The sequence below is a fragment of the Liolophura sinensis genome, chromosome 12 (assembly GCF_032854445.1).
Source record: "Liolophura sinensis isolate JHLJ2023 chromosome 12, CUHK_Ljap_v2, whole genome shotgun sequence".
Taxonomy (NCBI): domain Eukaryota; kingdom Metazoa; phylum Mollusca; class Polyplacophora; order Chitonida; family Chitonidae; genus Liolophura; species Liolophura sinensis.
The window spans coordinates 4,858,643-4,870,431 of NC_088306.1; the positions used below are offsets into that span (position 1 = coordinate 4,858,643).

At 42.7% G+C, this 11,789-nt stretch overlaps 1 protein-coding gene across 1 annotated transcript in view; it reads right to left on the reverse strand.

The window, feature by feature from the left end:
- The window catches only part of LOC135479080 (uncharacterized), a 78,692-nt gene extending 67,112 nt beyond the window's left edge, over window positions 1-11,580 (reverse strand). Inside the window, 10 exon segments of the mRNA XM_064758801.1 lie at window positions 1,038-1,159; window positions 3,830-3,888; window positions 3,890-3,933; window positions 3,935-3,997; window positions 4,864-4,883; window positions 4,886-4,937; window positions 5,593-5,750; window positions 5,753-5,814; window positions 8,569-8,735; window positions 11,347-11,580. Of these exon segments, the coding sequence (XP_064614871.1) occupies window positions 1,038-1,159; window positions 3,830-3,888; window positions 3,890-3,933; window positions 3,935-3,997; window positions 4,864-4,883; window positions 4,886-4,937; window positions 5,593-5,750; window positions 5,753-5,814; window positions 8,569-8,735; window positions 11,347-11,553 (954 nt within the window). The 5' untranslated portion in view covers window positions 11,554-11,580.
- Between the last annotated feature and the right edge of the window lie 209 nt (window positions 11,581-11,789).

Below are 11,789 nucleotides of genomic sequence, written 5' to 3' on the forward strand. Positions count from 1 at the left end.
TTAGTCAAGACATAAATTTTTGAACCTTGGTTTCCCTCACCACACCATCTACAGGTACAGCAGGGCATGCCATTGTCAAAGTTGGACAGGACATGTATATTTGTGTACCATGGCTTCCCTCACCACACCATTACAGGTACAGCCAGTCGCATGCCATTGTCAAAGTTGGACAGGACATGTAAATGTGTGTACCATGGCTTCCCTAACCACACCAGCTAAAGGTACACCCAGGGCACGCCCTTGTCAAAGTCAGTCGGGACATATAAATTTGTGTACCTTGGTTTCCCTCACCACACCATCTACAGGTACAGCCAGGGGCATGCCATTGTCAAAGTTAGTCAGGAAGTAAATTTTTGTACCTTGGTTTCCCTCACCACACCAGCTACAGGTACAGCCAGGGGCATGCCCTTGTCAAAGTTAGTCGGGACATGTAAATTTTTGTACCTTGGCTTCCCTCACCACACCATCTACAGGTACAGCCAGGGGCATGCCATTGTCAAAGTTGGACAGGACATGTAAATTTGTGTACCATGGCTTCCCTCACCACACCAGCTACAGGTACACCCAGGGGCACGCCCTTTTCAAAGTCAGCCGGGACATATACATTTGTGTACCTTGGGTTCCCTCACCACACCATCTACAGGTACAGCCAGGGGCATGTCATTGTCAAAGTTGGACAGGACATGTAAATTTGTGTACCATGGCTTCCCTCACCACACCAGCTACAGGTACACCCAGGGGCACGCCCTTTTCAAAGTCAGTCGGGACATATAAATTTGTGTACCTTGGGTTCCCTCACCACACCATCTACAGGTACACCCAGGGGCATGCCCTTGTCAAAGTTGGACAGGACATGTAAATTTGTGTACTTTGGCTTTCCTCACCACACCAGCTACAGGTACACCCAGGGGCATGCCCTTGTCAAAGTCAGTCGGGACATATAAATTTGTGTACCTTGGGTTCCCTCACCACACCATCTACAGGTACACCCAGGGGCATGCCATTGTCAAAGTTAGTCAGGAAGTAAATTTTTGTACCTTGGTTTCCCTCACCACACCAGCTACAGGTACAGCCAGGGGCATGCCCTTGTCAAAGTTGGTAAGAATCAATGCAATCATCTCCAGTGTCTTTCCCAAACCCATGTCATCGGCTAAGATGCCTGAAATAGAAACAAAAAATGAGGAAGTCACCTTTTCAAAAATTTGGTTAGTAAGTTTGGGCTGGCTGGGTGATTGTTGTCGTGGTTAGTGAGGAAGGGCTGGCTGGGTGATTGCTGTTTTGGTCAGTGAGGATGAGCTGACTGGGGTGATTGCTATTTTGGTCAGTGAGGAATGGCTGGCTGGGTGATTGCTGTTTTGGTCAGTGAAGATGAGCTGGCTGGGTGATTGCTGTTTTGGTTAGTGAAGAAGGGCTTGCTGGGTGTTTGCTGTTTTTGTCAGTGAGGAAGGGCTGGCTGAGTGATTGCTGTTTTGGTCAGCGAGAAAGCACAGATTGGGTGATTGCTGTTTTGCTCAGTGAGGAAGGGTTGGCTGGGTGATTGCTCTTTTGGTCAGTGAGGAAGGGCTGGCTGGGTGACTGCTGTTTTGCTCAGTGAGGATGAGCTGGCTAGGTGATTGTTGTCTTGGTTAGTGAGGAAGGGCTGGTTGGGTGATTGGTGTTTTGGTCAGTGAGGAAGGGCTGGCTGGGTGATTGCTGTTTTGGTCTGTGAGGATGAGCTGGCTGGGTGATTGCTGTTTTTGTTAGTGAGGATGGGCTTGCTGGGTGATTGCTGTTTTGGTTAGTGAGGAAGGGCTTGCTGGGTGATTGCTGTTTTGGTCAGTGAGGATGAGCTGGCTGGGTGATTGCTGTTTTGCTCAGTGAGGATGAGCTGGCTGGGTGATTGCTGTTTTGATCAGTGAGGAAGGGTTGGCTGGGTGATTGATGTTTTGGTCAGTGAGGATGAGCTGGCTGGGTGATTGCTGTTTTGCTCAATGAGGAAGGGTTGGCTGGGTGATTGCTGTTTTGGTCAGTGAGGATAAGCTGGCTGGGTGATTGCTGTTTTGGTTAGTGAGGATGTGTTTGCTGTTTTTTGTCAGTGAGGAAGGGCTGCTGGGTGATTGCTGTCTTGGTTAGTGAGGAAGGGCTTGCTGTTTTGGTTAGTGAGGATGAGCTGGCTGGGTGATTGCTGTTTTGGTTAGTGAGAAAACACAGACAGGGTGACTGCTGTTTTGCTCAGTGAGGAAGGGTTGGCTGGGTGATTGCATGTTTTGGTCAGTGAGGAAGGGCTGGCTGGGTGACTGCTGTTTTGGTCAGCGAGGATGAGCTGGCTAGGTGATTGTTGTCTTGGTTAGTGAGGAAGGGCTGGCTGGGTGATTGATGTTTTGGTCTGTGAGGATGAGCTGGCTGGGTGATTGCTGTTTTTGTTAGTGTGGATGGGCTGGCTGGGTGACTGATGTTTTGGTTAGTGTCAATGGGCTGGCTGGGTGAGTGATGTTTTGGTTAGTGTAAATGGGCTGGCTGGGTGAGTGATGTTTTGGTTAGTGTGAATGGCTGGCTGGGTGAGTGATGTTTTTGTTAGTGTGGATGGGCTGGCTGGGTGATTGCTGTTTTGGTTAGTGTGAATGGGCTGGCTGGGTGACTGATGTTTTGGTTAGTGTAAATGGGCTGGCTGGGTGAGTGATGTTTTGGTTAGTGTGAATGGGCTGGCTGGGTGAGTGATGTTTTTGTTAGTGTGGATGGGCTGGCTGGGTGATTGATGTTTTGGTTAGTGTGAATGGGCTGGCTGGGTGACTGATGTTTTGGTTAGTGTAAATGGGCTGGCTGGGTGAGTGATGTTTTGGTTAGTGTGAATGGGCTGGCTGGGTGAGTAATGTTTTGGTTGGTGTGAATAGGCTGGCTGGGTGACTGATGTTTTGGTTAGTGTGAATGGGCTGGCTGGGTGAGTGATGTTTTGGTTAGTGTGAATGGGCTGGCTGGGTGACTGATGTTTTGATTAGTGTGAATGGGCTGGCTGGGTGAGTGATGTTTTGGTTAGTGTGAATGGGCTGGCTGGGTGAGTGATGTTTTTGTTAGTGTGGATGGGCTGGCTGGTGATTGATGTTTTGGTTAGTGTGAATGGGCTGGCTGGGTGATTGATGTTTTGGTTAGTGTGAATGGCTGGCTGGGTGAGTGATGTTTTGGTTAGTGTAATGGCTGGCTGGGTGAGTGATGTTTTGATTAGTGTGAATGGGCTGGCTGGGTGAGTAATGTTTTGGTTGGTGTGAATAGGCTGGCTGGGTAAGTAATGTTTTGGTTAGTGTGAATAGGCTGGCTGGGTGAGTGATGTTTTTGTTAGTGTGAATGGGCTGGCTGGTGACTGATGTTTTGGTTAGTGTGAATGGGCTGGCTGGGTGAGTAATGTTTTTGTTAGTGTGAATGGGCTGGCTGGATGAGTGATGTTTTGGTTAGTGTGAATGGGCTGGCTGGGTGACTGATGTTTTTGTTAGTGTGGATGGGCTGGCTGGGTGATTGATGTTTTGGTTAGTGTGGATGGGCTGGCTGGGTGACTGATGTTTTGGTTAGTGTGAATGGGCTGGCTGACTGATGTTTTGGTCTGTGAGGATGGGCTGGCTGGATGAGAGTAATGTTTTGGTTAGTGTGAATGGGCTGGCTGGGTGACTGATGTTTTTGTTAATGTGGATGGGCTGGCTGGGTGATTGATGTTTTGGTTAGTGTGAATGGGCTGGCTGGGTGAGTGATGTTTTGGTTAGTGTGGATGGGCTGGCTGAATGACTGTTGTTTGGGTCAGTGTGAATGGGCTGGCTAGGTAATTGATTTGTATACTAGTTACTATGGCTTGGCGAACCCGTACCTCCATGTACACTCTCGGGCTTCCTATGTGTGCTGATGAAAGTGATGGAGTTGAAGTAGTTTGTTGCCCCTCTTTTCCCAGAACGGTGGAAGAGTCTGCCCGTTTTTCTCGTGCCATCATCCAGTGTAAAGCCTGCTTCTGATGAGGGTACATCTTTGTCACAATAGCCTGGTGACAAAGGATACACTGATTGAACAACACCACCAGCAAATACAGCAAGATATATTTATTTATGAGCTGGATTTGAACACACAGCTTCGGGTGAGAGGCTCCTGGGAAAAAGTGATAAGAGTGTACTGGAATATATCAAACCTCTCATTCCATCCTTAAAAACATTGTTTGTTTTGTTGAATTCTTTGATTGTTGTTGTACACCATACTCAAAAGTATTTCCCATACATGACGGCAGCCACAATTCTGGTGAGAGGAAACTTGGTAAAGCCTGGATGGAACATTTTACCACGTACAGTAGGAGAGGAAGCCAGCATAATCTAGACTTGAGCTCCCAGCAGCCTTACTGGTGAGAGGATCCTAGGTAATTGCGCCACGCAGAGGTTTAACCATTTTGGCCACAGAGGCCCCTCTTTCTTTTGGGTATGTCAACCATATCAGTAAAAAGTGACGGTAGAGGAATTTTTATTTGCCTGCTTGGTGTTTCATGCCATACTAAACAACATTTCACCTATACCATGGTGTATACACATTATAGTGTGAGGAAAACCAGCTAGAGCCCGATGGAAACCCACGACCATCTGAAGGTTGCTGGCAAACCTTACAACGTATGATCAAAGAAGAACTGTGAGTCCAGAAGGTTGCTGGGCTCACAGCAACCACATTGATAAGAGGCTCTGGAGTCACTGCATCAAGCTGGCACACTAACCACTCAACCATGGAGGCCCCTTCCTTTAAATAATAGTTATCTGCAACCAGATTAATCTGTATGGGGAATCATTGATAAGAAGGACAGAGTGTATGACAGATTTTCTCATCCTGCAGAAAATATAATTAATTCCAATACACTGGAGAATCGCTTACCGCAGCTGGCTCAGCCTCGATGTCTTATCGCCTTCTTCCAAGTCATCAAACAGTTTGTCCAGTTCACCTTTTACCTGAAAGTGTATCCACCAGGTGTAAACAACAACCACTTGCCCTTAGCTGTCAAACAGGGTTCAAATTTCATGGTTTCTTCAATGGTTTTCCACACTCAAAATCTACATCTTCCCTAGTCTACATTTACATGTATAGAAGCCTGATGCAATTCAAAATGACCTTAATTAAACTTTCACTGTTTCGCATTTGCATGGCAATGCGTCAAGCAATTTGAAAGACACTGAAAACCAAATTTTTCCACAAAATATCAGCCAACTACAACTAGTAGCTCAGACTGGTTCTGCAGATTGAATATGAAATGTTCCATGCTCAACTATAACGCCTGATTTTGCAGGCTTTGAAAGGCCTGGAAGAGTTACTTCAAAATTACAGGCTTTTCAGGGTTACATACAAACCCTACCACGAATAATCAATTCAATATCAGTTTATGATTTTTGTAGGCTGCTTCCTGCAGGTTAATCAGGTAGCTTAATTCTTCAACATTTTGAAACATTCTCAGAGAACGTTGGGGGTGTAGAGAAATAAGCCTGCAAATTTAGTGACACCAACAAATCATTTTTTGCTGTCATATTCATAATAATGGTATGCATAAATTACACTGAAAAAAGTGTTTTAGAGCTTGAAGGAATTCTAGACAGGTCTGTCGGAGCTAACCTCTGCAGGAGTAAGAAAGACACGCCTCGTATCCAGCATTCTGTTCAACCCGGCCAAGCTGCCAGCTCCTGACGTGGAGGGACCAAGTTCCTCTATAGACTGCCTAATGTGGAACCCCTGAGCAGTCATTGTGTTGAGGGTGATGTCTTTGTTCTCCGTCTTCCCCAGAAGGTAAGGTCAACTGGCATGGTGAATTCATTTGTTGCACCGAATGGCACTGTCCTGAAAGCAATGCGAATAACGGTCAAAATGATGCTATACTCTGAGGGTTAATTAGGAGGCAGTTATCAGCTACTTCTGTACAAAACTGAGCAGAAAGCCACTAACTCTGACCACAGCTCCTATTTCACTTCATGTAATTCATTCCCGGGTAGCCTTCTGCTCAGAAAAATAATGAAAGCCCTGTGTACCACTAAGTGAATTGTGGAAAGGAGATGGGGGGATGGGGAGTGAATGAGTGCTTGGGGCTTAAACATCGTACTTAACAAATTTTATATGCCCTGCCATTAGGCGGAGCGTATCGGTGTAAGTCATAGCAATTTTGCCGCTGTGTCTGACCATGTTCGTGTCCGGCGTCCATTTTTTGGTGGATATACACACACACACACAGATCACGATGTATCGTGACTCAACTTTGTCCATTTTAGCGGTTGTCATGGAAACCACATACCCATTTTCCTTAAATATACTATATAAATAGATATGATTTTGTGTCCGATTTCTCCAGCTGTTTTCTGTGTAGAGTGTAATATTGGTGGATAGACATATACACAGATGACCTATCACGGCTCACATCTATCAGTTTCCACAGTTGCCATGGTTACCATGAAACGATTTCATCTTCGGGCTACAACTCAAACTTTTCTACATAAAGTTTTCATTTGTAGTGGACACATTTGGCCACTTGGGATGAAAATTTCAAACAAATGCATTTGCTGGGCGTATGCTGTGTTTACACGAACTCTTGTTATGTCACAGGATGACAACGGAGGAGGTGATATTTATTTACTTCTTTGATTAGTGTTTTATGCCATACTCAAGAATATTTCACTTGTACAACGGCAGTTTAACATTATGGTGGAAGGAAACCAGGGGAAACCCACAACCATCTGCAGGTTGCTGGAGGCCTTCCCATGTACAGTCAGAAAGGAAGTCATCATGGGTTGGAGTTGGACTTGAACTCGGCAACATTGGTGAGAGACTCCTGGGAAATTGCACCGCACTAATACACTAAGCACAGAGGCCCCTGAGGGGTGGGTGGGCTGGCTCTTGTGTGTTGTAGGTGTGTGTTTGGGTGAGGTGGTATAGAGTAAGACCCATAAAACTAAGAAAGAACAGATTACTACCATAGCCAAATCTGTACAGTAATGAAACACATTCATTTTGTTAGTTATATTCATCTCCTTCCTGTTATATATTGGTGACCCAAATCTCCTGCTTCCACAAACCAAAAACAGTTTCCAACCCAGCTTGCTAATGTTCCATTGGTCCATTCAGAACACAGGACTGGCCAACTTAACCACTGCTGTGACATTACCAGTGTGGAAATCTATAGCCATTTTCCAAAAGACATAAATCATCAGACTTTGACCTTCAACTTTAACTAACATTTTTAAAGACTTTTCAAAGTTTTAAAATGTTTTCACTTTGATTAATTTGATGTTAATAATGTGAGATTTTACATTATCCCACATTACACGAGATACTCCACTTTTTATTGGCCAGCACCGGTCACATACAGGGTTCGTACAGGTATATGAAAATGAAATTCAAGGAGTTTTCCAGGAGTTTTTTGTCATTTTCAAGGCTAGTTTAAACATACAATGGTACAATTTATAAACTATATCTTAAGTCTGAATTATAGATGCTTTCATTTGCATGCATGTAGGCTATATTGAATAGTACGCCTGCTTTTGCAAGAAATATCTGCCCTTCACCTCTGGAATGCGACACATTCTTTGAACCGGCCTTGGCTCAGTCAAAAAAAAAAATCAACGCCATACATCATTATGCAGGGCTTCCTTCGGGTCAGTGTTTTTAGTATTTTTTTCAGCCAGTCACTTTATCCACTCATCAGATTTTGTGGTAAATACTATAGCCATACTTCCTTAGCGGCCATTTAATTTTACTTCGGATCCAAAATAAATAGTTTATTAAGTGGAAAAGTTTAAATTTTTCACAGGATATAACTTCATTCACAGGTGTAACTCTACCTTGATTTATTTCCCTTAATAAGTTGTTTTTTTTTTTTTTTTCACAATTGGCGACGAAAGGCATCCCACAAAATGCCATGATTTTCATTCATTATTTAACAAAAATTATTTCAACATTTATTTAATGTAAGTCAACTTGCAACAATGCAGAACTCCATTTGTAGATTTCTGTCAAGTAATCGCCATACAACTGTGTTGCTGTTGTTTCGCCGAGATGAGGCTGTTTGATATGTAGTAAGTGGATTATTTTCATAAGAAAAACTGCGAAAATCTGCTAAACACCTCCTTAAAACTCTCATAGTAGATTTTGTATAATGCTTGTACTTTTTCTTAAGTAAATAAATTTGTAACCAAAAACATTCCCATTTTTTCAAATTTTAATGCCATTTCAAAAAATTGTTCTAAATTTGGGACAATGGCGAGTGCGAGCGGAAGACCTGATTATGGGAGAATTATCAGCGAGCTCCCGTAATACAAACTCGGCAGTCAGCAGACAATATTTAAGTTCGGGACAAACTAAGATTTTCAAGGAGTTTCCAGGAGTATTTGTCTTTTATAAGGACTTTTGTACTTTTCAAGCACTTTCAAGGAGTTTCAAGGACTGTGTTCACCCTGACATATCTACTAGGACTAGGTTATCTCCCTTTGTTCGGTTGTGAAGACAACTGTCACATCAGAGGAAGTTAAATGGTATGAAAGGAGGCCTGCATATCTATGCCCCTGTTGTGAGCAAAACTGGTCACTATTTCTAAATCAAACCCACCCTTTTACTCTAGCAAGGTTGTTGTCCATGACCTCAGCAAGAGCTCTGGCCAGTTCCCGCTTGATATGTCCCACCTGAACACCATCCACGTTGATCACCTTGACAGCATTAGGGTCGTAACGATTGGCTGGGTCACGCTCTAGAGATACCATCTCTCCGATGTTCACCTGAAAATAGGGCAACCTTAATGTTAATATGTATATACGATATTTTGGCAGTTTCCAGACAATTCAAACAGTTGTTCAAAAATTATGTACTCTGCATGTATTTTAGAGAGCTACTCCAGTTTCATTAGTAACAAAACAGTGGTGTAACTTAATTTCTTTTAGCATCTGCCATCAGGGCTGCCCGCACCTTAGGTCAGTCCGCCCTCACTGAAAAGGGTCTGCTGTCAGGGCATTTAACAGCCTTAATCTACCTGCCCACAGCCAATGTTCGACAAAGCCAAATATTACCAACTAAAATGTAGAAGCATAACCATATAATGTAAATTGATCATTCTCCTAGCTTGGTCATACTAGTTCAACTAAATTAAACGCTGACGTCTATAATTTTCAACAATTTCTAATATTTACCTGCCTCAACGTTTAATCATTGAATTAAAAACGCCGGTAGGTCCATTCTGGGAGGCACTTTGCAGGACGAAGTGGGCATTTAAATCCATTTTGAAAAGGATGCACACGTCGATTTATGGAGTGCATTTAAAAGAATAGGACCTTTATTACCACTCCCACAAGTGTAAATCCATTCCCAAGTCAAAATGTTGTTGAAATCCACAGAAATATATCCTTCTCCCTTGTCAAAATAACTTTGTGCTGTCATGGCAAGTCAGGTGTTCTTTAATCTCAGAACCGCATGACAAAAGATACGGAAATCAACCTAACAAGACAAGACCACAAAAACAGTCTCAAATGACAACTAGCAATGATTTCATCGGTCATGATGGATGTACAATAGAAAGAACAATTTGCCGGGTCAGTCGATTCTGAAGGTTCCAGTCAAGGCTTGCAGATATCATGTGCACATCTGCTTTGTTATCCAGGTTTTCTGCCTGTGGCCTCACAAAAAACCCCAGATTTTGGATGCACCTAATGCGTCGCGTGTGCACAGAGTGATATTGAAAAGAAAAAATAAACACTTTATCAGGTTTTCTGCATGTAACTAGTCTAAAATTGATTGAAACTTACAGGAGTGATCAAAAAGACCCATCTCTTCTCAGTCCACATTAGAAATCAGAGTGTGCCGCTGTTTTGGAGTGGATTTAATGGCCAACTTCGTTTGGCAAAGTGCCTACATTACGAATTGATTTCCAGAAATTTTTGAAAGCAGACCTCTACGTTTAATTAACTGAACTGTAGTCATACAACCTTTTACGATCAGATGATAGAAAATCGGTGGCTTTACCTTTGTTTGGATTTTTCGGGAGTAAATTCATTAGAAAACGGTGCACGCCACAAAATTGCAGCTTCTCCTTAGCAATGGATTTGATGTTAAAAATACAAACTCTCCCGTGCCCTGTTTTCTCGTGCTGGATGTATGCATCGTGGTTACTGTACCACAAAGAAGCGACTCATGGAGAACATAGAAACCTCCATCACCCACAGGTGGAACTCTTGTGTGGTAGAGGCACGTTTGTTGAGTTAACATCAACAACAGAAGAGTAAACGGGTAACGCGTGACATCTATCAGACATTTTACAAGCTGAATTCATTTGTAAAGGAGAAAATGGTCGTCAAGAAATAGTGGCTGCCCGATGGGGCAGGCTACATGAGCCTATAACATGCCCGCAGCTATATTTGCCTGCATTTGGCATGCCAGTTACACCAGTTGAAGTTACACCACTGCAATACTACAATTTCTTTTAAATTGATATAGATTCTTATGGAATAGAACTTGCACATTGTTTTAAAAAAGACCCATGACAAGTAGCACTATTTATTAACCTTTAAGCGCAAAGGTCAGGGCAAAAAATGACAAGTCAAAACCTGTCAACTGCGACAGGTAAGACTTTTGAATCATTTCTAACCCTAACAAGTAGTATAACTCTGAGAACAGAATGTCTCATTTTGGCTCTATATTTTGGTACATAAAATTGTTTTTTCATTGTTCTCAGTACAACACAGTGAAGAGTTAACCACTGACATTTCAACATAGCTTCATTTTAGCTTAATATTTTGGTTCTCAAACTCAGTCCTTCATTTTTTTCAGTTTCACTGGTTCAACACAGTGGAGATTTAACCACTGATATTTCAACATTTCATAGCTTCATTTTGACTTGATATTTTGGTACATAAAATTGGTTTTTCATTGTTCTCAGTACAACACAGTGAAAAGTTAACCACTGATATTTCAACATAGCTTCATTTTAGCTTAATATTTTGGTTCTCAAACTCAGTCCTTAATTTTTTTCAGTTTCACTGGTTCAACACAGTGGAGATTTAACCACTGATATTTCAACATTTCATAGCTTCATTTTGACTTGATATTTTGGTACATAAAATTGGTTTTTCATTGTTCTCAGTACAACACAGTGAAAAGTTAACCACTGATATTTCAACATAGCTTCATTTTAGCTTAATATTTTGGTTCTCAAACTCAGTCCTTCATTTTTTTCAGTTTCACTGGTTCAACACAGTGAAGATTTAACCACTGATATTTCAACATTTCACAGCTTCATTTTGACTTGATACTTTAGTACTCAAACCCAATCTTTCGTTTTTCTCAAAGTTACACTTGTTCCACAATGGGAAGAGTTAACCATTGATCCATTTTACCTACCATTCCATGATAATACCGGATGCCAACAATATCTGCCCTCAATGACCCAAACAGAATTTCATCACCTGTTTCATCTTCTAGGTTAATCGGTTCTGGCTGAGAGACGTAGGAAAATGCTGATGTTGATCGGCCAGGACGATTTAGATGATCCAAATCAAAAAGCGACATATCAATGTCAATGTCGTTAACACCTTGAACGGGTTCCATGCCGCCGAGCCCCAATTCTCCTCCTCCTCCTCCTTCCCCTCCACCGTAGTCATTCCACCAGACGTGTCGCCTCATCTGCGCAAAGATGAAACTAAAACCTGTAATGCTGGCACTTTCTGAGATTTGGGACATTCATTTTAAAACTGAACCAACTACCACACTAACCATAATGGGGACTGCACACAGACGGGCACATCTCTGGAAAGCTGCAGTGGCTAGCATATGTTGACATCAGG